General features: G+C 43.6%; 2 protein-coding genes across 2 annotated transcripts in view; both read left to right on the top strand.

Annotated features, from left to right (window-relative positions):
* LOC108244061 (ATP-binding cassette sub-family D member 2) overlaps positions 1 to 6,052 on the top strand; it is a 15,518-nt gene extending 9,466 nt beyond the window's left edge. The window contains exons 5-10 of the mRNA XM_017429932.3: positions 393 to 487; positions 1,140 to 1,285; positions 2,426 to 2,571; positions 2,671 to 2,755; positions 2,857 to 2,982; positions 3,891 to 6,052. Of these exons, the coding sequence (XP_017285421.1) occupies positions 393 to 487; positions 1,140 to 1,285; positions 2,426 to 2,571; positions 2,671 to 2,755; positions 2,857 to 2,982; positions 3,891 to 4,095 (803 nt within the window). The 3' untranslated portion in view covers positions 4,096 to 6,052. The remainder of the gene's footprint in view (positions 1 to 392; positions 488 to 1,139; positions 1,286 to 2,425; positions 2,572 to 2,670; positions 2,756 to 2,856; positions 2,983 to 3,890) is intronic.
* Positions 6,053 to 10,170: 4,118 nt separating this feature from the next.
* Positions 10,171 to 27,427, top strand: part of LOC108244060 (kinesin-like protein KIF21A) — a 44,067-nt gene continuing 26,810 nt past the window's right edge. The window contains 4 exon segments of the mRNA XM_017429931.3: positions 10,171 to 10,527; positions 24,275 to 24,497; positions 25,947 to 26,129; positions 26,370 to 26,519. Coding sequence (XP_017285420.1) covers positions 10,484 to 10,527; positions 24,275 to 24,497; positions 25,947 to 26,129; positions 26,370 to 26,519 — 600 coding nt within the window. The 5' untranslated portion in view covers positions 10,171 to 10,483.

Below are 27,427 nucleotides of genomic sequence, written 5' to 3'. Positions count from 1 at the left end.
GGATGGACGGATGGATGGATGGATGGATGGATGGATGGACAGTTGGATGGATGTATGGATGGATGGATGGCCAGACAGTTGGATGGATGGATGGATGGACGGACAGTTGGATGGATGGACGGATGGATGGACGGACAGTTGGATGGATGGACGGATGGATGGATGGATGGATGGATGGACAGACAGTTGGATGGATGGATGGATGGATGGATGGATGAATCTATGGCGCCCCCCTCTGGCTCCTGGTGGTAATTCACTCCCTCCTCTCGTCACTCTGCTCCGCCTCAGACGGGTTCCATCCAGAACCTCCTTCGGTTCTTCTGGACTTTTGTCTTTTCTAACGAGCTGCTTGGAGTCCAGGTGTTGTTAACTTTCTCTCCTCCTGTCTTCAGGTGAGGTGATCGACGTCGAGCGGGGGATCGTGTGTGAGAACGTCCCGATCATCACGCCCAACGGGGACGTCGTCGTGTCGTGCCTGAACGTAAAGGTGAGGCAGCCGTCGACTTCCAAACGGGCCGCCGTGCTCGGCGTGACGGGTCGAGAATCTCCCCAAAGTCTGTGTGGCGTTCGTTAAAGCTCCTCGTTAAGAAGGACGTTCATCCTCTGGTTTGTTTCGCCACCTTCCGCCCACCGTCCTGCTCTCACCGCATGTTCTGCTCGCTTAAAGATCAAACACGGCTCTGTTCCCCCCTGTGTCTGGAAAACCGAGTTTAACTCGATTTGTTCGCCGAGAAGACGACGCAGGCCTCGACCCAGAGCCGGCTTTCAAGTCTGAGCGGCGGCTATGTGAGCGTGAGGCTTGGAGGGGTTAGCTAATATCTTACCTGTCGTAGATGGCGCTTCGATCGGACTCGGTTTGAAGAAATGGAGTTTAAATCAAGAAGCTAACGAGCTAATCCGAGTTTGTAAAGTGGTTAATTTTCTCGCGATTCTGAGTCCCCGACCGACTCGAAGTGGATCCCTGCCATCTTGAAACGACTACAGTGTCAAAACTCTGACAGCAGCTCCTGCAGATCCAGCTTCAAACGACCTTTACATCGCTGCTTTGTGTCTCCTGCGCCAACGTTTGAGGCTTTTTGTCCGGGGGACGTCCCCGTAGCGACGCCCGAGGGGTTAATAAACCGCCTCTTTTAACTCAGGTGGAGGAAGGAATGCACCTGTTGATCACAGGACCGAATGGATGCGGGAAAAGCTCTCTGTTCAGGATCCTCAGCGGCTTGTGGCCGGTCTACGGCGGCCGGCTCTACAAACCTTCACCAGAACACATGTTCTACATCCCTCAGAGGTACGCACACACACACACACACTCGCCGTAATCAGACGTCCTTCGTGCTCCCGAGCCGCTGCCGTAATCCAACCCGCCGTAACGAGACCCGTCTGCGACAGAGACATCCGAGCCGAGGACAGGAGTCCAGTAAGACCGAAAGTCTCCGCAGGAAATCAGCCGAAGCTTCGGAGAAATGGGCGAAAACAAACGCTGGAAACAACGGCGTGGCTCTGATCTGCTGCCCGAGAAACAGGAAACGTTTAATGAAAAGTCGCCAAAATGCCGAGCAGCTGAAACGGGAGAAAAGAATAATTTTATACGGGTAAAAGAACATGAATTAATTCATATTGTTGCACGTATTTATAAATACTTTGGATTAATTCTGCTTCCGGTTTTATTTAATTTATTTTAATTACGCTGTGGCCTCAGCGGAGGTTTGAGCTCTCCGAGTGCCTCTAGTTTAATTTCTTTTTTTGTCAAAAGACTACTACAGGATAATGTTTCCTCGGTTTGAAAAAATGAATAAAAAGATTCCCGCGACTGGCCAGTAGGTGGCGACAAAAGCACCAATAATGGGATAAAAATATTTATATTTCAGAGCGTGACTGATTCTACAAAAAATGCATCTTTTTTTGACTTTGTCCACCAATAAATTTGATCTGTTTAATAAAAATAAAAGTTAATCAGAGCTGCCGTTTGTTGCTGTTCTCAAACCTTTCCAGCTCGACAAAGCCATTTAACAACGAGCCTCGCCCCTTTTTTTACTCGTGATTATCGTTTTCATCTCTGTGTTACAGCCGAGGCTAATTCAGCTTCTGGTTTCGGTTTAATTTCGACAAAGTTCGTCAAGTTTGGTGTTTTAAAGACCCGCTTATGGGTCCCAAACGCAGATTTTCAGATCTAAACGGGAATCTTTGGAGCGTTCGATGACGAGGCGCCTGATTTCCACGTGTCTGAGGGATTTAACGTCCTCCGGGATGCCTGAAAGCAGCCGCGGCGGTCTCAAACCGAGCCCTTTGAGCGTAACGGATCTCGGAGCTCCCTCCTGCGGAGCGGTGAATATTTTATACTCGGGACGAGACGGCCTCCTGGTATCCGTGACGGAACCTGACACGTACACCCGAAACGGCTCGTAACGTTTGTCCCGTCTCTTTGAAGGCCGTACATGTCGCTGGGGACGCTGCGAGACCAGGTGATCTACCCGGACTCTGTGGAGGACATGGCTGCCAGGGGCCTCACCGACAAGGACCTGGAGGCCATCTTGGACATCGTCAACCTTAATCACATCGTCACCAGAGAGGGAGGTACGAGATTACCCACAACACCCGTCACTGAAGTCAGGAAGAGGTCTGCGCTTTGAGAGAATGTGTTAGGATTTCAAAATAAAATGTCTTCTTGTCCAGGCTGGGACGCTGAGCTGGACTGGAAGGACGTTCTGTCAGGAGGCGAGAAGCAGAGGATGGGCATGGCGCGCATGTTTTACCAAAAGTAAGACGGAGTCAAGATGGCCGCCATGGCTAATTAGCATTAACAGTGGCTGCTGAGGTGAGAAGCAGTGATTTAAAAATGGCTTCCACTCTGTGTTGAAGGCCTAAATACGCCCTGCTGGACGAGTGCACCAGCGCCGTGAGCATCGACGTGGAGGGGAAGATCTTCCAGGCCGCCAAGGACGCCGGCATCTCGCTGCTGTCCATCACGCACCGTCCCTCGCTGTGGTACGTCCCGCCACGCTGCGGACATCTCTGTACGACGTTGTCCTGCTTTGACCACTCAGACGTCCAAACGTCCAGCTCTTTGGGGACATTTACAGACAGACTTTTGGGTTTTCTGACTTATATTTAACTTGATTTACAAAATATTTTCCTGTAGAAATACATGCTACTGTTAGCTTTTAGCTAGCCTTTAGCTACTTTTGGTTTTATCTAGTTTTTTTTACTATTTTTCATTTTTAACTAGTGTTTTTGTTACTTTTACCGGTTAGCAAATGTTTTGCTTCTTTTTGTATTTAGCTAACATTTTGCTACTTTTAGCTTTTGGCTAACTTTGTACTACTTTTATATATTTTAGCTAGTATTTTTGCCTATTTTAGCCAGGGTTTTGCCACTTTAAATCATGTTTTTTTTTTTTTCACTTTTAACCTTTAGCTAGCATTTAGATACTTTTAGTTCATGTTTAGTTACTTTTACATTTTAGCTACTTTCACCTTTTAGCTAGCAATTTGATACTTTTAGCTCACGTGTTGTACCTTTTAGCTACTTTTTGGTACTTTTACTTTTAGCCCCAAGTGAGCATTTAGCTACTTTTAAATTGTAGCTCACATTTTGCTATGTTTAGCTAGTGTTTGGCTACTTTTAGCTTTAAAATGAGTATTTAGCTGCTGTTACATTTTAGCTAGACTTTAGCTAATGTGATATTTTAGCTAGCGTTTTGCCACTTTTAGCCTTTAGTTAATCTTGTTTGCTGATTTTCAGCTTTAGCTAGCAGTTTACTGCTTTTCTCCTTGTAGCTTTTAGCTAGTGTTCGGCTTCTTTTAGCGTTGAGAGCTCGTTTCACTGGTCGGTTCCTGTTTTCAGCTCGTAGAAGGAGGTGACTTCGAGCTTGTCTCCACTTCCTGTCTCCGCAGGAAGTACCACACCCACCTGCTGCAGTTCGACGGCGAGGGAGGCTGGCGCTTCGAGCAGCTGGACTCGGCGACGCGCCTCAGCCTCACCGAGGAGAAGCAGCGGCTCGAGGCCCAGCTCGCCGGCATCCCCGAGATGCAGAACCGCCTCAACGAGCTCTGCAAGATCCTGGGGGACGACTCGGTGCTGAAGACGGCCGAAGAGTGAACGTGGGGGACGGGGACAGGGGCGGGGACGGCGTCTGAGGCGAGGACGCTCTTCTTTGATCTTCTTCTTTTCGCCTCGAGGTTAAACCTCCTCCTCCGTCCTCTGCTCAGTCCCTCGTTTGTCCTGCTGCTGTCCGAGACGTGAAGGACGGGGGACGGTTGGGGGGACAAAACCCACCCAGCAGCGCCGTCCCCTCCGGTAACACCCACTGACCGTAGTTTCAGTCGTAGGTTTTTAATTAGAGCTGCACGCGGTAACGAACCGATGAATCACAAACGCATCTCCTCCCGACTACCAGCCGTTCAGATGTGTCCTCTGTGGGGGACATTTGTCCACCTGATTATGTCTTATGCCCCACCCACTGCATACTACCGAATTACCTCCTTTTTGCTGTCAACAGAGGACATTTAGGGCTTTTTACAGATGTGAAGGGGCGGGGCTAATCACCTTACAAAGATTGGGGATTTTTCAGCGACGGACTCGTTCGCTCAGACCGACTCGTTTGACTTCCTGCCGACACGAGGACGAATGAAAGCCTGTGGAACCTCTAATTACAAATTTAACCCATTCCAACGGGGGGATTTGTGTTGAAAATGAAATTTTAGCCCCTGATAAACAACAACAACAACAACCGTTTATTGATCAGCACAAAACGAGGAACTGTTCCTATCATGGCGTTGCTAAAACCTGAAATAAAAACGGCGCATAGGTTGGTTATTTCTTCTTGGTAACAGATGTTAGACCATCAGGAAGGCTTTTATTTCCTCTTCAATAGCAGCAGGAGGAGGAGGAGCCGGGCTGCGTATGGTTCTTCCGCATGCTCCCGAGTCCCCCTCCGTCTGTTGAGCCGGTTGTTAAACAGCCGGTTGGTCTCGTTTCTTCAGACTTCGGTCATCAAATCTAACAATCGACACCAAACAGTCGCAGGACAAGCCTGAAAAACTGGGCGCCGTTTGGAGCGGAAACCGATTTGTTCCCAAGAAGCTTTGTTACACAGATAATGGTCCAAACGTAGATTTCTTTACATCATGTGTGAAGTTTATAAACGACGTCAGGACAACAAAAAGGCGACGGACAGAGTCTCCTCTTTAGGATGAACGCACCTCGGGTGGCTGTAAAAGTTAGCGTAGCGCCTAGCAGCTCGTTAAGCAGCTCGTTAAGCAGCCTTCCGGGTGCATCGATGACCCGTGGCGGACTCGGCCCGCTCTCACGCTCAGTGAACTCGGTACCCGACTCGTTGCAGCTCTGTTTTTAATCCTTTTAGCCTCCGATCGTTGGAGAAACTTACCTGGAGCCCCGATTAGACCAAGCTGATTGTTCCCTTCGTGGTTTTAGAGCACTTTACCCCCCGGAGGGCTGATTCCGATCGGTTGCCGTGACGACGAAAACACCCCAGGGAACATTTCAACGTCCGGAGCGGTATTCCAGGCGGCACGGCGGGATGTTCCGTCCTGGGAGGCAGAAAAATGGCCGTTTTTTTCACACAATCCTTCACTCCGGTGTCCGGCGCCGTGTTTGCTGCTCTTCTTGGTCTGAAGGCAGAAGTGCGTCTCCGTGCACCTTACACCGCTGATGATCCTGCATTTAACTCTGTTTTCGTTTTATTACGAACGACGGCCGTATCAGTAGGAATAGCAACTCGTTTGGAAGTTTAGAGAAGTTTTTTTTTTGCTGAAACCACTTTTTTTCCCCGGCCTGCATGATGGGATCGGATACTGTGAAGCTGCGTGAATTCGTTCAACGTTTGCCTTAAAGAAACTCTCAAACGGAGCAGGAAATGTGGTCTGAATCGTCCCTGTGGATTCTGGTTTGTGTTTTGTGTTTTGGATCTTCAGTTTTTATTTTTTTTAACGTTTCGAACCACTGATGATACCTCCCTCTTACTGACGCTGAGGAGACAAAAAAAAAAAGACAATCAGATCCGTCGTTAGGCCTGAATCATGGAGGGGTCTGCAACCTGCGGCTCGGGGGCCCCGCGTGGCTCTTTCAGGGCCAGAATCGAGGCAGAAATAATAACATTTAGATTAAGGACATTTTTAACAATCTCTGATCCAAATTCTAATTTCTAATTTCTCTGAAAATCCACCAGAAAATTTAACATTTTTAACATATTTAATGAAGAAAGGGCAGCTTCACTCACGTACAACAGAATAAAATAAATAAATTAAAGCATTTCCGGTCGTTCTGACAACAATGAGAATTAAAAAATGAAGGCTCGCCCCGATTAAAACGTGATAAAAGTTGAGTAAGTCAAAGACATAATGGTGTAATCATTCCTTCTGACTTGTTCAATTGGAAACCTAGGATTCCCACGGCTTTGCATCGTTTAAATTTAAAATTTTTACCCTTCGAAAGAGTTCATCTTTGTCCTAACGTTAAAAATAATGAAGAGTTTATTCAAGTTGTTTAATTTTATAATGTAAATATATATTCTCAGCGGAGCGTAGTAAACAAATTAAATGTTTAAACTGTGAAATTATCTTTTTTTTTGTAGTTTAAATTTAAGGCAGCAAAACGTCTTAAAACAGCTTTTCCAGATGTTCTCCTCTGTGCAGCATCTCCATCAGTCTGTAAACATCTGGATCTGAGGTTGTCCCATTCTGTCTGTTCAACAGTCCTGGATGGGAGCAGATGTTGCTCTAAAACCTGGACTAATGCACCCCCATACCATCAGAGAGGCCGTCTGACCTCAGAACAGTTCTCCTCTTCACCTCAGTCCATTTGAAATGAGCTTTTCGACAGTAACCTCCTCGGCGTCCTACGGCAGTCTGGCCCCGCCTCCTTCTGAGGAGGTAACTCCGCCCACACAGTCAGCCCACAGAAACTCTAAAAAACGAGTCGTTAATGTTTGAAACCAGAGGAACGGACCACTGGAGGGTTTGATGATGGTGTTGAACTACAAGGAAAAACCTGAAAACTCTTATTTTTAAATATTTGATCTCATTTCCCCTTTAAGATGTCTCGCTCCCATTAAATTCTAAATGACTTCTCTGTTTTTATTTACGTTTCACGTCGCGTCCCGTCTTTGTCTCGAGGTCTCTGAGTGAAGGTTGCAGACCCAGGATCGAAGAGCTGCTTTTAGATTTTTTAGTTTTAAATCTGAAGAATGTAGATTTTTATCCCGTTTTCTTCGCCGAGCCACGGTGAACGTAGCTGTGGAGGCTCGGCGGTCCTCCTCTTTCGTTGCTGTTTTAGCGCCGCGGCGCAGGAAGTGGCGCCGGTCTCCTGTCCAGACTGTGTTGACGGGAGGAGACACGAGCCGCCGGATGACGCAGAGTCTGGACTAAAAGGCGATGGCTTTCAGGACCGACGAGCTTCAGCTTGTTTCTGCTGCCCCCTGCTGGCCGAAGCCAGTCACTGCAGGGTTAGCGCTTTCCGCTTAGAACGCCTGTCGGATCGGTTCTCCTTCCTCAGCTTCCAGGCCCAGAACCCGGTGAACTAACGTCACTTTATGTTGGAAAGTGATAAACGTGTATTTTCTTGTAAATAAAAGGAAATGATGCAAACTTGGAATGGTCCGTTCTGTGGTTCTTCCTCAATGTTCTTCAGCAACGGTTCCTTGTTCTCCTTCTTTAAGCTTTGTGATATTTTAGCTGTTTGTGTTCGAAAATATTCGGCTCATTCAGGACACACCAGCTGTGACTTTTGTACGTTTTAAAAAAAATGTCTTCATGTTAGTTTTAGATTTCCTGTTACTTTTAGCTTCTAGCTAGCCATTTGCTACTATTAGCTACAGTTCTACTTTTGGCCTACAGCTAACCTTTTGCTACTTTAGCTTTTAGCCAGCCTTTTCCTACTAATAGCTAAATATTTGCTTTTTTAGCTTCTAATTACTGTTCTGTTAATTGGAACTTTTAGCTATCCCCTTGCTACTTTAGCTTTTAGCCACCATTTTGTTACTTTTAGCTACTGTTCTGCTACTTTAAACTTCTGGCTAATCTTTCGCTACTTTTAGCTTTTAGGTAGTGTTTTGCTACTTTGTCTTTAACCAGTATTTTCCTACTTTTAGCTAAAGTTCTGTTACTTTTACCTTTTAGCTATTCTTTTGCTACTTTAGCTTTCAGCCAGCCTTTTCCTACCAAAAGCCAAACCCTTGCATTTTTTTTTAGCTTCTAATTATCATTCTGTTACTTTTAGCTTTTAGCTAACCTTTTGCTACTCCTATCTTCTACGTAGTGCCTTGCTACTTTTAGCTTCTAGCTGGTATGTTGCTCCTTAAAGCTTTTAGCTCGTGTTCTGCTGTTTTTAGCTTCAACGACTCAGTTTCAGCTTCTTCAGCAGATGTCGGCTCTCACTGCACTTTCCCTCCTCACACCTTCGGCTCGTGTCCGAACTGCATGAGACCTTTAACATTTCAGAGTTCTGTCACTGTTGAACAAACAGCTAAAACAGGCTAAATGTTGTTTTATACGCAGGAAGTTAACGTTCTATTAATGAAACTAATGTTTGTCCTAATTATTTATTTTTACAGAGAAAAAGTCCCTGATTTTTTGTTGTTTTATTTGTTTTATGAAGCAAATGTATGAACATGAGCCGTTCAAACAGAATATTTAAAATTAATTTATGTTATTGTCCACTTTTAAAGAAATTTGAATTAAATGAAACCAATCATTTATGAATCCAAAAATGCAGCGATGTCATTCATCCACTAGAGGGCAGCACAGACCGGTTCTATATTGAAGTGACAATCCAGAAAATTATTTTAATTTATTTATTGAGTTTAACGTCCATCCATCCATCCATTTTCTTTAACCGCTTCTCCATCCCGGGTCGCGGGTAGCTGGTGTCTATCCCCAGCAGTCACTGTGCGAGAGGCGGGGGACACCCTGGACAGGTCGCAAGTCCATCGCAGGGCCACATATAGACAAACGAGACAAACAACCATTCACACTCACTCACACCTAGGGACAATTTTAGAGTCATCAATTAACCTAACATGCATGTTTTTGGATCTGTGGGAGGAAACCGGAGTACCCAGAGTAAACCCACATGTGCACAGGGAGAACATGCAAACTCCACCCAGAAAGGCCCCAGGCTGAGTTTAACATGTTTATTTATTTTATTTTTTTAATTACTTGAAAGTGTTTTGGTATTTTTATATTTTAAATAGGTTAATTGTTTTTATAATGTGCTTTTTAATGTCATGCTAAACACGAAATAGATTTTTACATTTTTTAAATGAGATTAATGTATTAATAATGTCTTCATTTAGTGTCCTAATGAACATTCGGGTATTTTAGGTTATTTAACAACTTATTGTCTTGTTGTTTTATTTATAACGAGTTTATTGTATGTATTTATTGGTGTCTATTTAATACTATTTAGTTCATTTTAGTTTATTGACATGATGCTACTTTTTCAACTTTCCTCTGTGATCAATAATAGTAAATTGCTTGCTAGCTAGGAAGCTAATTAGCTAGCCAAATAGCTAAGTGGCTATCTAGAAAGCTAGCCAAATATCTAGTCATATGCTAGATAGCTTGTTAGCTAGCCAGATTGCTAGCTAGCTATCCAAATAGCTAAATAAATAGCTAGATAACTAACCAAATAGCTTAATAGCTATCTAGAAACATAGATAGCAAGCCAGATGCTAGTTAGCTAGTTGGCTAGCCAACTAGCTAAGTAGCTGTCTGAAAAATAAATAGCTTAGCAGCTATCTAGATAGCAAGCCAGATGCTAGATAGCTTGTTAGCTAGCCAGAAAGCTATACAGCCACAGATACGTATTTATGTATACACCTAGCTAAAAAGCTAGTCAGAGCTGCAAACGCGTTCACTTTTTTCCACCACTAGATGGCAGCATAGTTTAGCAGCCAGGCTTGATTCTGTTTATTCAATTTAATCTAAAAATAATACACGAAAGCACATTTAAATAACTCTCAAACACACTGTAGTTGGGTTTATTTTGATGAGATTTTGTTGTTCTTTCTTTTGGATTTTTCCGGCTATTTCGCCTAAGTATTCGGTGTATTGTTATTGTTGTTGTTTACTACCCCCCCCCCCCCACACACACACACACACCTCCTCCTTGTCAGGTTGGTACAGCTCGGTGGGAGGAGCCTAATTACGTCATGTGCCTCGGAGGGGAGGGGGTGAAGCGGCTGCTGCCCGGGCTCTTCTCCCCACACGCGCCGCTCTCCACCCGGACAGGAGGCTGAGGCGATGCCGCTGCAGAGTTGACCGCCGTTTGACCGTCATGGACGTTTACATTTAACAGCTCTGTAAAAAAAAAAAAGATACATTTAAAAAAATGTGTTTAATTCCGCGCCGGAAGCTGAGGATAGAAGCGGTTCAGTGAGAGGAGCGGGGGGAGGGGGGACGCTCCGCCGTCCTAAGAGGATAAAGAAACAGGGAAAGCGGGCTGCTTCTCGACCCGGTTCGGTGGCACCATGAGCGGCGGACCGGATGAGAGCTCGGTGCGCGTGGCTCTGAGGTAAGGATGCAGACGGGACCCTCTTCTTCCTCCTCTTCCTTAAGGATGCTCCTGTGACACCTGCTCACCCTGCTTCAGCATCATCTTATTTTATTATTTTTTGCTCATTGTGTCTGTTAGCAAAATATCTCACGAACCAGCGATCAGATCTGAATGAAACTTTCAGGAATCAATCACTGGATGCGCGACTACAGCTGATTAAATTTTGGAGTCAAACCAATTAAAAATGGCCGCCACAGCTGACCGAATTTAGCAAATACAAAAATGGCGAAAATTCGGTTAATTTTACAGATATCGAGCTGAAATTTGGCTTGGTGGTAGCTGAGACTGACCCGCAACGGATAATCCGATTGCAAGCAGATCACTTTAAGATGCTGAGGATTAAAGTTCCCAAACATCTACCGCTTGCTTTTGTTTACCTACGTAAACAGTCAAAGCGACTGAAAATAGGTAAATCTCTACCTGAGGGCTGCTTGGCAACGATAAGGTCGACAATTTGTTTGTATCGGTGCGCATTCATGCTCAGATTTGCGAAACGCACACAAAAGGGCTTTGTTTACATTGAGTGCGTACCCGCGTTTCAGGATTTCAGTCAAGATAACTGGGAAACTACTGGAGTTAAACTCAATCAAACTGCAGCATTTGATAGAGTTCAGGGTAAACTTTTATTTATGTTTGACTTTGTAGTTTAGATCGAGCAGCTTTAAAGTCAAACATGTCGTCTGTTTGATCGTTTTTATTTTATTTAAGCAGATCTGAGTCCAGAAAGTTCTGGGAAACCTGAAGCGTGGCGTCAGCAGCGGGGGGAGAGAGGACAAAAGGCGCTCGCGCTCATGTTTCCTCAGACTTTGACCCACAGCTGTGTTTACCGAGCCGAATTGGCTCGCAGGTCCGACTCCGCTCCTTTCGGAGTCGATCAATAATCGATGACTTGATTTCGTCACAGCGCCGACGGACTCCTGAGATCACGTCCGTCCCGTTTCAGCGTCCCAGCTGATCTCTGTTGTCGTTTTACTGAAACTCTCAGTACGTCCGCAGCTGATTCAAGATGGCCGCCACAGCCAGCTGACCTTAGAAATATTCTGCTCCTACAAAAGCATCATACACGTTAAATCTACTTAAGCGCACTCTGTTTAGCCATTATTTTTAGCAGCTATTCTGCTAGCTCTTTGCTACATTTTGTTTTTTTTTGGCTAGCTTTGTGATACTTTTAGCTTCTAGCTGCCATTTTTCTAGTTTTAGCTTGTAGCTAGTCATCTGATTCTTAGCTTCTAGCTAGCATTTTGCGTTGTCTAGCAATTTGCTCTTAGCTGTTTGCTCCCGTTTTGCTACCTTTAGGTTATAGCTAGCCATTTGCTACTTTTTTTTTTTTAGCTACAGTTAGCTAGCTTTTTCATATTTTTACCTTCTAGCTGCTATATAAGCCAGACTTAGCTTGTACCTAGTCATCTGATTCTAAGCTTTTTTTTTTTCTAAGCTAGCATTTTGGGATATATATCTAGCAATTTGCTTTTAGCTGTTAGCTCCCATTTAACTTGTTCTTGGTTATAGCTAGCCATTTGCTACTTTTATTTTTTGGGACTATTGTGTTACTTTTAGCTGTTTGGTAGCCCTTTGCTACTTTCTTAGCTAGCTTTTTCATATTTTTACCCACTAGCTGCCATTTTATGTTGGTTTTAGCTTGAAGCTAGTCATCAGATTCTTAGCTTTTAGCTAGCTCTTTGCTATTGTTAACATTTTTGTTGTGTTATGCTATTTTTATCTATCAATTTGCTTTTGGCTGTTAGCTAGCTATTTGCTACTTGTATTTTTAGCTACAGTTCTGTTACTTTTAGCTGTTTACGATTGCTTTTCTACCTTTTGTTTTTAGCTAGTTTTAGCTTGTAGCTAGTCATGTGATTCTTAGCTTTTAGCTAGCCTTTTGGATTGTTAGCATTAGCTGTCCTTTTGCTGCTTTTAGTTACCGTTCTGCTGCTTGTACCTTTAGCTTCTAGGTGCCGTTTTAATAGTTTTAGCTTGTAGCTAGTCATTTAAAACTAGCGTTCAGCTAATGTTTTGCTCATTTTGTCGTTTTCTCACTTATCCTCGACCTGCGGGAGGCGAGGGGAGACAAAAGGCGACAAAATTGAAACAAAACAAATATTAGCTTGAGTCGTATCCGCCCGTCAGGATCCTAGCTTCAGCTTTTTTTAACACGCTAGCGTTTCGTGTAATCAGCCGAAGATCTGTTTGTGTTTTTACTGCATCTCCGTCCCTCGTCAGATCCATTAATTTCATCTGACGGACGCTTTCACAACGTCTGCGCCCTGGAACAACACGGAGGCGAGGCTCAAAAATCCCCCAATTAGACCTCCAGCGTTCCTTCAGCTAAAGGAAGAAAAACAGCCGAAGTAAATCAGAGTTTTTCGCTGCTTAAGAAAACGTGTCACCTTTTAAATTGATGATGATATTCAGCAGAATCCCTCCCTTCGAGCAGCAAACCGCAGCCTCGTTTCAGGTGTTTTCACCTCAGCTAATCGCCGTGGAAACATCATAATTACCGTGAAGCTCCAGCCAGCGGGTTGCCAGATACAACCTGCCTCAACACGCGAGGCTATTAGTATCTGTTGACAACCTCATTTTAATTTTTTTATGTTTTACTTTTGTGCGATAACGGAACAAAGGAAGAAAGGAGCCCAGAACTGTCAACACGTTTTAATTTCTCATGAGAGAAAACCAAAAGAAAAAAAAGAAAAAGAAAAGACAAGCGTGACAGGAAGTTGATGTTTCCAAAGCCGAAACGACGACATAAACCAGGACCGGTGTGGCGGTCCGTCAGCTCGTGAAGATGTTTGAAATGCACCTTTAATAATTCAGGGCCTGCGGTCTCAGCGAGCAGGAAGGATTCAGGTTTCATTAAAGTAACTGAGAAGTTTTTTTCCTTTTTAATCAGAAGAATCGTTCTCATGAAGGTTTCCACCGGTGGATGACTCAGAGCTAAATATGGATACAAGTACATAATACAGTACCACTGAGTACTAGGTACTTACCTGGTACTTACAGGTATAACATCAGGTATACCCCTGGGGTATAATACAGTGCTGGTACGTACTAGGTACTTACCTGTTACATAACAGTCAAATATAAGGTATAAGTACCTTTTACGAACTTGGTAAGAACCGTGTCCTTTTGTAGTACTTACCAAATAGGTACCTGGTAATTACCAAGTACAATGCCAGGTATACCCCAATACATGCTGAGGTGTAATACAGCCCCAGTACCTACCGGGTACTTAGGTGTTACAGTACAGTCAAGTATAAGGTATAAGTACCTGTTAGGTACTTGGCAAGTACCTGGTCCTTACCTTATAGGTACCTGTTACTTGACAAGTACAATGCCAGGTCGACCCAAGTACATACCAGGGTATAATACAGTCTAGTATTTACTGGGTATATGCCTGATATGTTGGTAGTTAGTACTTAACAGATACATACCTTGTACTTGACTAGTACATACAAGGTACTTACCAGGTGCAATACCAAAAACACCCTTTTTGTACCAGGTATCTACCTGTACCTGTACTAGGTACCTACCAGGTGTAATATCAGGTATAATACAGTACTTACCTGTTACGTAAAAGTACCTGTTAGGTACTTAGTAAGTACCTGGTGCTTTCCTAGTACTTACCTAATAGGTACCTGGTACTTAACAAGTACAATGTCAGGTCAACTCTAGTACATACAGGGGTACAATACAGTCCGGTATGTACTGTGTATATACCTGATTTGTTGGTAGTTAGTACTTAACAGACACATATCTTGTAGTTGACTGGTACGTACAAAGTACTTACCAGCAATTATTTGTATTTGGTATTTCCAGGTAGTTACTTATTGAGGCATGTACATTACCAGGTACAATACCACTACCCTGAATGTACCAGGGTATATACAGCCTGGTACATACTGAGTACATTCCTAGTACTTAACATGTACATATCTTGGACTTAATTGGTATGTACCAGGAACCTACTAGGTAAAATACCAGGTATACCCCTGTGTGTACCAAGGTACTTTCAAGTTAAGTCCAATACAGTTCATTCACTGTATTTTTGCAGAAAATGCCATTTTTTTCTTAGTATTTGGAAGTTTAGCTGCAGTAGTACTTTTTCTTATAGTTGTTTACCAGAGATGAAGTAAGCTTTAAACAATAAAACAAACAATTCTCGTTTTTTTCCAAATTTTTAAAAGATGTTACAGCTTCCAAAACGTGCATTTAAAGATGAATTAGGACTGTGCTCGTTAAAGGAGCCCGTGCCCTTTGACCTCTGTGGGTTCAGCTCTGAACACAAAAGCGGCGTTTGAGCTCGCATGGATGGACCGATGTCCGCCCGGGCAAATTTAACGATGAATATTCACGAGGCAGAGGAAGCAGCTGCCAGCTGACGTCACGGGACGTTCCCCTCCGAGACATTCAGTAACTTCCATCCAACCAGACGACCAGAGATAATTTATGACTCATTTCCAGCCTTCAGGCCTCAGTTCACACAGGCAGAAGTAAAAATACACTCGTCTACCTGCCGGCTAAAAGAAGCTCATCCTTTTCCTGTTCGCCTGTGTCGTTATGTAAGCAAGTCACGCTGCTCCACCTTCGTCAGGCCAAGGAACATTACAGTGGATTACGACCATCTTGGATTCAGCATTTTCCTCTTTTTAAACATTCATATAAACAAACTACCGTTCCTGAACAGATCTGTGCATTTTTGTCGCCTTGTGCTTCAAACATAAACCTAAAAATCACACTTTATTTCATAGTTAGTACATAAGACATGATGTGAAACTATGAGTCTTATTTGACTCACTAATGAGGAAGAGGAAGAGGATGATGATGCTTAATAACTTCCACCTTGAATGACGCTAAATGGTTTCATGTGGATGAGTGAGCTAAAGCGATACGCTAATGTTAGCTCGAGTTAGCTGAAGTGATATGCTAATGTTAGCTTGAGTTAGCTAAAGTGATATGCTAATGTTTGCTTGAGTTAGCTGAAGTGACAGGTTACTGCTAGCTTGAGTTAGCTGAAGTGACAGGTTACTGCTAGCTTGAGTTAGCTGAAGTGATACGCTAATGTTAGCTTGAGTTAGCTGAAGTGATACCCTATTGTTAGCTTGAGTTAGCTGAAATGATACACTAATGTTTGATTGAATAAGCTGAAGTGATAGGTTACTGCTAGCTTGAGTTAGCTGAAGTGATACGCTAATGTTTGATTGAATAAGCTGAAGTGATAGGTTACTGCTAGCTTGAATTAGCTGAAATGATACGCTAATGTTAGCTTGAGTTAGCTGAAATGAAACGCTAATGTTAGCTTGAGGTAGCTGAAGTGAAACTCTGATGTTAGCTTGAGTTAGCAAAAATGAAACGCTACTGTTAGTTTGAGTTAGCTGAAGTGAAACTCTGATGTTAGCTTGAGTTAGCAAAAATGAAACGCTAATGTTAGCTTGAGTTAGCTGAAGTGAAACTCTGATGTTAGCTTGAGTTAGCAAAAATGAAACGCTAATGTTAGCTCGAGTTAGCTGAAGTGATATGCTAATGTTAGCTTGAGTTAGCTTAAGTGATACGCTAATGTTAGCTCGAGTTAGCTGAAATGATATGCTAATGTTAGCTTGAGTTAGCTGAAGTGATATGCTAATGTTAGCTTGAGTTAGCTAAAGTGATATGCTAATGTTTGCTTGAGTTAGCTGAAGTGACAGGTTACTGCTAGCTTGAGTTAGCTGAAGTGATACGCTAATGTTAGCTTGAGTTAGCTGAAGTGATACCCTATTGTTAGCTTGAGTTAGCTGAAATGATACGCTAATGTTTGATTGAATAAGCTGAAGTGATAGGTTACTGCTAGCTTGAGTTAGCTGAAGTGATACGCTAATGTTTGATTGAATAAGCTGAAGTGATAGGTTACTGCTAGCTTGAATTAGCTGAAATGATACGCTAATGTTAGCTTGAGTTAGCTGAAATGAAACGCTAATGTTAGCTTGAGGTAGCTGAAGTGAAACTCTGATGTTAGCTTGAGTTAGCAAAAATGAAACGCTACTGTTAGTTTGAGTTAGCTGAAGTGAAACTCTGATGTTAGCTTGAGTTAGCAAAAATGAAACGCTAATGTTAGCTTGAGTTAGCTGAAGTGAAACTCTGATGTTAGCTTGAGTTAGCAAAAATGAAACGCTAATGTTAGCTCGAGTTAGCTGAAGTGATATGCTAATGTTAGCTTGAGTTAGCTTAAGTGATACGCTAATGTTAGCTCGAGTTAGCTGAAATGATATGCTAATGTTAGCTTGAGTTAGCTGAAGTGATATGCTAATGTTAGCTTGAGTTAGCTAAAGTGATATGCTAATGTTTGCTTGAGTTAGCTGAAGTGACAGGTTACTGCTAGCTTGAGTTAGCTGAAGTGATACGCTAATGTTAGCTTGAGTTAGCTGAAGTGATACCCTATTGTTAGCTTGAGTTAGCTGAAATGATACGCTAATGTTTGATTGAATAAGCTGAAGTGATAGGTTACTGCTAGCTTGAGTTAGCTGAAGTGATACGCTAATGTTTGATTGAATAAGCTGAAGTGATAGGTTACTGCTAGCTTGAATTAGCTGAAATGATACGCTAATGTTAGCTTGAGTTAGCTGAAATGAAACGCTAATGTTAGCTTGAGGTAGCTGAAGTGAAACTCTGATGTTAGCTTGAGTTAGCAAAAATGAAACGCTACTGTTAGTTTGAGTTAGCTGAAGTGAAACTCTGATGTTAGCTTGAGTTAGCAAAAATGAAACGCTAATGTTAGCTTGAGTTAGCTGAAGTGAAACTCTGATGTTAGCTTGAGTTAGCAAAAATGAAACGCTAATGTTAGCTCGAGTTAGCTGAAGTGATATGCTAATGTTAGCTTGAGTTAGCTTAAGTGATACGCTAATGTTAGCTCGAGTTAGCTGAAATGATATGCTAATGTTAGCTTGAGTTAGCTGAAGTGATATGCTAATGTTAGCTTGAGTTAGCTAAAGTGATATGCTAATGTTTGCTTGAGTTAGCTGAAGTGACAGGTTACTGCTAGCTTGAGTTAGCTGAAGTGATACGCTAATGTTAGCTTGAGTTAGCTGAAGTGATACCCTATTGTTAGCTTGAGTTAGCTGAAATGATACGCTAATGTTTGATTGAATAAGCTGAAGTGATAGGTTACTGCTAGCTTGAGTTAGCTGAAGTGATACGCTAATGTTTGATTGAATAAGCTGAAGTGATAGGTTACTGCTAGCTTGAATTAGCTGAAATGATACGCTAATGTTAGCTTGAGTTAGCTGAAATGAAACGCTAATGTTAGCTTGAGGTAGCTGAAGTGAAACTCTGATGTTAGCTTGAGTTAGCAAAAATGAAACGCTACTGTTAGTTTGAGTTAGCTGAAGTGAAACTCTGATGTTAGCTTGAGTTAGCAAAAATGAAACGCTAATGTTAGCTTGAGTTAGCTGAAGTGAAACTCTGATGTTAGCTTGAGTTAGCAAAAATGAAACGCTAATGTTAGCTCGAGTTAGCTGAAGTGATATGCTAATGTTAGCTTGAGTTAGCTTAAGTGATACGCTAATGTTAGCTCGAGTTAGCTGAAATGATATGCTAATGTTAGCTTGAGTTAGCTGAAGTGATATGCTAATGTTAGCTTGAGTTAGCTAAAGTGATATGCTAATGTTTGCTTGAGTTAGCTGAAGTGACAGGTTACTGCTAGCTTGAGTTAGCTGAAGTGATACGCTAATGTTAGCTTGAGTTAGCTGAAGTGATACCCTATTGTTAGCTTGAGTTAGCTGAAATGATACGCTAATGTTTGATTGAATAAGCTGAAGTGATAGGTTACTGCTAGCTTGAGTTAGCTGAAGTGATACGCTAATGTTTGATTGAATAAGCTGAAGTGATAGGTTACTGCTAGCTTGAATTAGCTGAAATGATACGCTAATGTTAGCTTGAGTTAGCTGAAATGAAACGCTAATGTTAGCTTGAGGTAGCTGAAGTGAAACTCTGATGTTAGCTTGAGTTAGCAAAAAATGAAACGCTACTGTTAGCTTGAGTTAGCTGAAGTGAAACTCTGATGTTAGCTTGAGTTAGCAAAAATGAAACGCTAATGTTAGCTTGAGTTAGCTGAAGTGAAACTGATGTTAGCTTGAGTTAGCTGAAGTGATATGCTAATGTTAACTCGAGTTAGCTGAAGTGATATGCTAATGTTTGCTTGTGTTAGCTGAAGTGATATGCTAATGTTAGCTTGAGTTAGCTGAAGTGATATGCTAATGTTAACTCGAGTTAGCTGAAGTGATATGCTAATGTTTGCTTGTGTTAGCTGAAGTGATATGCTAATGTTAGCTTGAGTTAGCTGAAATGATACGCTAATGTTAGCTTAAGTTAGCTGAAGTGAAACTGATGTTAGCTTGAGTTAGCTAAAATGAAACGCTAATGTTAGCTTGAGTTAGCTGAAATGAAACACTGATGTCGGCCGCGGCACAGGCTCGTCATGAACTCAAGATGGAAATTATTGACCTAAATGCTAAAAACAGTTAATTCAACTATTAGGTCAGAAAAACGGGACCTTGGATTATTTTGTGGATGTGTTTCACTAAATAACATTCATGAAATGTTCTTTTTTTTAGATTTGGTTTCAGTTCAGCCTCAAACCTTCATGTTGGGGTTTTATTTATTTTCCTTTTAGCCTTTTCGCCTCAGGTTCCTCTTCCTGGAGCGCTCACGCTCCTCGGTGTCGGTTTACTGAGAACTCACGAGTCAGGCCTGCAGGTTGTGGTTGGTGATGATGATGATGATGATGATGCACGGTGAGGACCAGCCGCTTCTCTGGGGAGCGACTTGATTGGCCAGAAGAGTGAGGTCAGCGAGCTCTTTGATTGGCTGGTGAATCAGCAGCAGCGTTGGCAGCTGACTCATCTCTTTTTTTCTGTTTTTTAATTAAATAAGCTTCATTAATTTGTTTTTTCGAGGCTCTTGGGGTTTGTTTAGTGCGACGCCCTCCTTCGCTGCGATCGCCGTGATGAGACGACTTGTCTCATGGGTGGAGGCTCACAGAACCCCTTTGTGTGCAGCTAAATGTGTGTACTTTACTGGACCTGTGTGTGTGTGTGTACACAGAGCCTCCAGTGAACTCCTCATATTACCAAAGAAAGCTCCTCTCGGCCAGAAGCCGCGCTTTAAAAAGAAGCTTTGTTTGCAGCAGAAACCGTGTTTTAAACCAAGTTTTCTACCGATCAGAGCGGAGATAAATCCAGTTTTCTCTTGCAGACGTTACCTGCTGCGGTCGAGCAAAACATGCGTTTATTCAGGCCTCTGTCATGCCAGAGCTTTAGCCTAAAAGTATGTGTTCAGGATGACTCTCGGCTACTACCACGCCGATTTTTAGCTCAATATCTGTAAAAATGGCCGAGTTTCAGCCCTTCTTCGCGTCCGGGCGTCAATCAAACAAACCATTTATGTGTAAAGTTTGAAAGTTTGATTTGATTTTGTTTTTTTACTGAACAAATCAAGCTGATGAATCATTTCAACCATAAACTCTCATCATGTTTTGGTCTAAACACTCTGAAAGGTGATAAATTCAGTCAAATTCTCCACTTCTGACCTTTTTTTTTGTTGCTGTGTTTAGTTTCTTATCGTTCGCTCCATCAGGCTCGAGGTGCCAGGACGGATTAATGTGCTGAAAGGTGATTGTTGCTCAGCGTGCCTGACTTCGCCTGCGGGGTGTCCGAACCGACGTGTTCGGGAACGGCCCGTGTGGCGCGCAGGAGGCGGTTCAGCGCTTCAGCGCCGCCGCTGCGTTGAAAGTAAAGTTTAGGGTTGGAGATCATCTGAAGTCAGTGTGTTGGGTAAATAATCCATGATTCAAGCCTCTCTAATCTCTCAGCTGCTTGTGTTTTGCTCTCAGAGCGCCTGATAAGTGGTGAAAAGCTTAAAGATAAAGCTAACCTCCGGACTGCAGCTTCTTTTAAACAGAAACTAGTTTAATAAATTTATCTTTTTATTCATTTTTAAAGTCTTTCTCTCAGAGGTTTCTCTCAGATTCTGCGCAGACGTCGCCGAAGTCTTCGCCGCGACGTTTAGCCGAAACCAGAGAAATCACGTTTTCTGTGAGAAGCCTGAGAGCTGAGAGAGATCTGCTGAAGCAGCTGAAACTGAGCCGGTACAGCTAAAAGAAGCAAAACACCCGCAACGGCTAAAACTATCAAAGAGCTGGCTAAAAGCTAAACGTAGCAGAACATTAGCAGTTAGCTGAAAGGAGCAAAACACTTGAAACGGCTAAAGGTTTTAAAAAGCTGGCTAAAAGCTAAACATGGCAAACTGTTAGCAGTTAGCTGAAAGTAGCAAAACACTCACAACGGCAAAAGGTATCAAAAAGCCAGCTAAAAGCTAAACGTACCAAATTGATAGCAGTTAGCTGAAAGAAAAGCTAGCTAAAAGCTAAACATAGCTAACCGATAGCAGTTAGCTGAAAGGAGCAAAACACTCACAATGGCAAATGGTATCAAAAAGCTAGCTTAAAGCTAAACATACCAAACTGATAGCAGTTAGCTGAAAGAAAAGCTAGCTAAAAGCTAAAGGTAGCAAACTAATAGCAGTTAGCTAAAAGTAGCAAAGCACTTGCGATGGCTAAAGGTATCAAAAAGCTAGCTAAAAGCTAAACATGGCAAACTGTTAGCAGTTAGCTGAAAAAAGCAAAACACTTGCAACGGCTAAAGGTTTTAAAACGCTAGCTAAAGCCTTAACACGGCAAATTGATAGCAGTTAGCTGAAAGAAAAGCTAGCTAAAAGCTAAACGTAGCAAACTAATAGCAGTTAGCTCAAAGTAGCAAAGCACTTGCGACGGCTAAAGGTATCAAAAAGCTAGCCTTAAGCTAAACGTTGCAAACCGATAGCAGTTAGCTGAAAGAAGCAAAACTCTTGCAATGGTTAAAAGTATCAAAAAGCTAGCTAAAAGCTAAACGTAGCAAACTGATAGCAGTTAGCTGAAAGTAAAGCTAGCTAAAAGCTAAACGTAGCAAACCAATAGCAGTTAGCTCAAAGTAGCAAAGCACTTGCGACGGCTAAAGGTATCAAAAAGCTAGCCTTAAGCTAAACGTTGCAAACCGATAGCAGTTAGCTGAAAGAAGCAAAACTCTTGCAATGGTTAAAAGTATCAAAAAGCTAGCTAAAAGCTAAACGTAGCAAACTGATAGCAGTTAGCTGAAAGTAAAGCTAGCTAAAAGCTAAACGTAGCAAACCAATAGCAGTTAGCTCAAAGTAGCAAAGCACTTGCGACGGCTAAAGGTATCAAAAAGCTAGCCTTAAGCTAAACGTTGCAAACCGATAGCAGTTAGCTGAAAGAAGCAAAACTCTTGCAATGGTTAAAAGTATCAAAAAGCTAGCTAAAAGCTAAACGTAGCAAACCAATAGCAGTTTGCTGAAATAAAAGCTAGCTAAAAGCTAAATGTAGCAAACTAATAGCAATTAGCTGAAAGTAGCAAAACCCTCGCGGCGGCTAAAGGTATTGAAAAGCTAGCTTAAAGCTAAATGTAGCAAAGCAATAGCAGTTAGCTGAAAGAAGCAAAGCACTAGCTACAAGCAGCAACGGTTAGCTAAAAGCTGAAAGTTGCGGACGAGGACAAAGTTGAGACGAATTTGTTGAAGCAGATTTTAAAGAATCGTTTTTTGACGCGATAATAAAAATGCCTGAAGTGGAAATCAGATCATTCTGAGCCACGAAGCAACAAACGGTCGTTTCACTCCCTCGTTTCCTTCGACGTCTTCTAAAAGTGTCAGCTCTGAACGTCGCAGGTTCGAGGAACAACGAGCCGCCGACTCGCTGCCCTCGCTGCCGGCGCCTCCTTTTGTCAGCCTGGATTAAATTTCTCCGTCAGGTTTCATGGAAAGGAGGCCAGCGGGGATTAAATGTCGACCCACTCCTGTAAAATCGGACCAAACCACGGACCGCTGCGATGAATAAACCCCTCAGTTTATCCAGGAAGTATACGGCTCCCCGAAGACTTCAGCCGTTTCACTCCAGACGTTAAAACATGTAAACAAACAACCAACCTCAGCTGATTGTCCTCAGAGTCACACAGACGCTGTTCATTCCTCCCACGGTGCTTCACAGGTGTGTGTGTGTGTGTGTGTGTGTGTATGTTTTAGCTCTCAGACTTTTTATATTTAGGTTTGAAAACACAGAAATACACAGAGATCTTTCAAACAGCTGCTTCGGCTGCTTGCTCTGCTTTCGTCTTCTTGTGCAAATTTTAGCTTTTAGCTGCTGTTTTAGTTCATTCAGCTTCTGTCCACTTTTACTTTTTTAGCTACTTTAGGCTTTTAATGATCATTTTGTTATTTTTAGTTTCTGCTATTTTAGCTGCAATTTTCACACTTATTACATTTAGCCACCAATTTTCTTCTTTTAGCTACCATTTTAGTACTTTTAGCTTTCAGCTACTTTTCTACAACTTTGCTAATCTTAGCTACTGATTTCTTATTTTAGCTTTAATATATGTGTTGCTACTGTAAGCTTCTGTTATTTTTAGCTTTTAGCTGTTGTTTTCTTTTAGGTTTCAGCTACTGTTTTACCTATCGTTCAGCTGCTTTTAGCTACAGCTTTGTTGGTTTTAGCTGCTGTTCTGATCATTTTAGCCTCAGTTTTATTCATTTTTTTGCGTCTCTTCGGCTCATTTTAACTTCAGCTCTCAGTTTTAGCTTCTTTAGCTCGTATCAGCAGTCATTCGGTGCGCTCGTTGTGTTTTAGGAAAATATTTTGTCTCCCTAGTTTCTGTCAGTGAAGCCCACAGTCTCCTGTGTCTCATCGGTGTCTCGCTGTGTCTTGTCAAGTGTCTCATCGTATGTTTTGTTGTGTGTCTCTGAGTGTGTCTCGTTGCATCTTGTTGCATGTCTTGTCTCGTTGTGTGTCTCATGTCTTACTGTTTGTCTCGTCGCATGTCTCGTCATTCATCTTGTCATATGTCTCTTTCTTTGCATGTCTTGTCTTGTGTCTCGTTATGTCTCGCCATGTCTCCTCAAGTGTCTTGTTGCATGTCTTGTCATATGTCTTACCATGTGTCTCATGGTGTGTTTTGTCACTTGTCTCACAGTGTGTCTCACTGTCTGTCTCACCATGTCTTGTCACTTGTCTCACCGTGTGTCTCATGGTGTGTCTCACCGTGTGTCTCACCGTGTGTCTCATGGTGTGTCTCACCGTGTGTCTCATGGTGTGTCTCACCGTGTGTCTTGTCACTTGTCTCACCGTGTGTCTCGTTGTGTGTCTCACTGTGTGTCTCACTGTGTGTCTCATGGTGTGTCTCGTTGTGTCTTATGTGTTTCATCTGTGTCTCATGGCGCGTCTCGTCCCCTGTCCTCCGTCCCGTGCTGCAGCAGGAAGCGATGTTGTGTTTTTGGGGTTTTTTTCCGAGCGAAAAGGGGCGTGGCTGTTTGCTCAGAGCTAACGTCTCGCTCTGCCTCCATCTTGAACAGTGAGCGCTCTGTGTGCGTCGCTGCGCTTCCGACCGCATCCAGGAAACACACACACACACAGGTCACACACACACACGTCTCATTACACCTGAGAAGAAAGTTCTGTCCTTTAAATCAGCTCATATTATTCAGTTCTGTCTCCGATGACTCAGATTCGCTTCCTGTCGCCGTGAAGCTGAGTTTGAATCCAACTTTGACAGATTCTGTTTTAAGGTCAACGAGAACGCCGCCGGAGTGGAACATGTCTGCGGTCCGAGGGTTCAAATGTCTCTCTGCCTTCCAGGATTCGTCCTCAGCTGGCCAAGGAGAAAATCGAGGGCTGCCACATCTGCACGTACGTGATGCCTGGAGAGCCGCAGGTGGTCCTGGGGAAGGACAAGGCCTTCACCTTTGACTTCGTCTTCGACATGGACACTCAGCAGGACGCCATCTACACCCACTGCACCGAGAGGCTGATCGACGGCTGCTTCGAGGGCTACAACGCCACCGTCTTCGCGTACGGACAGGTCGGTGTCGCGCGCGCCCGTCCGGAATCCGCTGGTTTCGTTTCGGCCTCGGAGGGATCAGCGGCTCCCGCGTGTTCCGACCTGCTCCTCGCCGCGGCTTCACATCGGCTCTGATAGATTTGCCTCGGGGGGAGTTTATTACTCTACCAAAGCAAAACAAGAACGAGCTGACGTCACGCCAGAACATGGAGGTGAGCCGTGTGGTGGAAAACATCCGCTGCACCGACCTCCTTTACCACGTCCCAAAGATCGCCTCGAAATGAACAGACGTAACATTTTAATGGCAAATCTAAAACATTCTGACCAAACGGAGGGTTTTTGAGCAACCAGCTAATTCCCAAAGCCCCTGGCAAAGGGAGACGTGCGCCTCAAACTGCGCCTCCAACCACCCGGCGTCTCTCTGCGCCAAAACAGATCGCCCCCGCGCTCAAAATTAGATTTGATGCCATATTTACCGTCTGACGTTCGCCTTCCCCCGAGAGCTGCTGCCAGAAGAGGAAGAAACGGAGGAAGAGGAGCGACAAGAGGGCCGGCTGGTCAGGAAAGCTTTAATTCAGCAGACTTCGTTGCCTCAACAGACAAGTCGTCAGAAAACACGGGATTAAACTCAGCTGTTGCTTTTTTCATTTAGTAAATGAAAATAAAAGGTTGATCAAGGAAGCACTAAATGCCGCTTCTGGCCACTTCATCGGCCGCCTGTCAGCCAATCGCACGGCGGCACCTCGACGCAGTGAAGATGACTTGTCTGGGTTCGGAACGGGGAAGAAAAGGGGATTTAAGTGACTTTGAACGCAGCGTGGTCGTTGGTTTGAGTATTTCAGGAAGTCCGAAAGTTAGAAAATCTCCAGGGAGCGCTGAGAAATCCGACATCGTGCGTCAGTAAATCCAGACCTAGTTAGCAATTAATGAAATAGTTTGGATCTCTTTAAACGGGAGCCTTTTAGGGCAAGAGAGTCTCCAAGTCTTCCACCGTTTGTGTTAGTTTAGCGAGAAGACATAAATGTGTACGCATCAGAAGAAGAAACGCAAACCAGCCTTTTTTAAATCCTAGCATTATTTTTTGTCTATAAGGGAACCTTCAGATGAAAGTCTGTCTTTCCAGAGAAAAAGGAAACCGTATTCCCGGTTGAAGTCGTCTTCTTTCGGCTCATTATTCTCCCCTCGGTGGTTCTTCGTCCCGTCCGTCACAGAGCCTTTTTACGAGCCTCACAAAGAAACGACACAACACCGCAGGTGTGGCCTTTTTAAAACGAGGCACACACACATTTCTTGTCTGTTTCTATAAACGGGTTTGGGCACGGACCCAAAGTGGGATTCCTCTGTTTGTCACCATGGCGATCACCCATCTGAACCTGCCCACCTCCAGACTGCAGCGCCCCTAACTCTTTCCTTGTCTCGAGTCTGAAAGCTGAAACAGATTAAACTGTGATTTTTTTTATTTGCACTCAGACGGGTTCGGGTAAGACGTACACCATGGGGACCGGCTTCGACGTCAACATCGGCGAGGACGAGCTGGGCATCATTCCTCGCGCCGTCAACCACCTGTTCGCGGGCATCGAGGAGCGCAGACGGGCCGCCGCCGAGCAGGGCCGGCCCGTGCCCGAGTTCAAGATCAACGCTCAGTTCCTGGAGGTACGGAATCCCAGACATCCTCGCCGCATTAAAACGATTTGTACGCCACGGTTTGAGCTCCGGACTCAAAAAGCTGAAGGCACTTAGAGCTCGTTAAGACGACGTGGTGAGAACGTTCTGACAGGCAGAGGTCAAAGGTCAGCGGGGGGTGGGGAGGGAAGCAGCTGAAAGGAGAAGAAACGATGGTGGAAAATAACGTTGTTTTGTTTCGTTCACGTTCTCTGATTCCAAACTTTGCAGCTGTACAACGAGGAGGTGCTGGACCTGTTCGACACGGCGCGAGACCTCGAGGTCAGGAGGCAGAAATCCAACATCAGAATCCACGAGGACGCCAACGGGGGCATCTACACGGTGGGGGTCACCACCCGCACCGTCACCTCTGCAGCCGAGGTCAGTTCCCGGGCGCAGCTTCCGGCCCTCCGGCCTCATCATTCAGGGGTTTTTGATTGACAGTAACAACATGATTGACAGGTTCAGAGCTCTGCAGCCTGTGGTCCTTCAGCTTCTCTGTACCTCTGACCAAAAGGGACATCAACCTCAGGAATGTTTAAACTGGTTTAAACCTTTTAGCAGCTCATCTGTCCAAAAAACAAGGACCGAAGTTTGATCTCTGCGTCTAAATTCAGTCTCTAATCTTGCAAAAGCTATTTTATAAACCTTTGTTTTAAAAATCCACATTTAGCTTTGTAAGTGCAACTAGCAGCAGCAGCTAGCTTTAGCACTTCTGGAGGAAAACCTGGTAGTAAAGCACTTTGAGTTGCCTCGTGCTGAAAAGTGCTATATAAATAAATGTACCTACCTACCTACCTACCTAGTGCTACATAGTTCAGCCCAGTACGTACCGGGTACTTTCAGGGTATCCACCTTAAAACTACAGGGACTGGGCTGTACTATGAAGCTTTCCCCGGGTCTTACAGGGTACTCTGTACTTACACAGTATGTACCAAATACTTACAGGATACATTCAGAGTACATACTCTGTAGGTACCAGATACAGACCCTGTGGTACCAAGTAAAGGGTATGTAGCTTGTTAGCACCAGGTAAATACCAGGTTTGTACCTTGTAAGTACCAGGTTTGTACCTTGTAAGTACCAGATAAATACCAGATTTGTACCTTGTTAGTACCAGATTTGTACCTTGTTAGTACCAGGTTTGTACCTTATTAGTACCAGATGAATACCAGGTTTGTACCTTGTTAGTACCAGGTTTGTACCTTGTTAGTACCAGGTTTGTACCTTGTTAGTACCAGATGAATACCAGGTTTGTACCTTGTTAGTACCAGGTTTGTACCTTGTTA

Source organism: Kryptolebias marmoratus, linkage group LG18 (assembly GCF_001649575.2).
Source record: "Kryptolebias marmoratus isolate JLee-2015 linkage group LG18, ASM164957v2, whole genome shotgun sequence".
Taxonomy (NCBI): domain Eukaryota; kingdom Metazoa; phylum Chordata; class Actinopteri; order Cyprinodontiformes; family Rivulidae; genus Kryptolebias; species Kryptolebias marmoratus.
The sequence above is the reverse complement of the archived record's forward strand: the minus strand, read 5'-3'. Positions and strand labels throughout refer to the sequence as shown.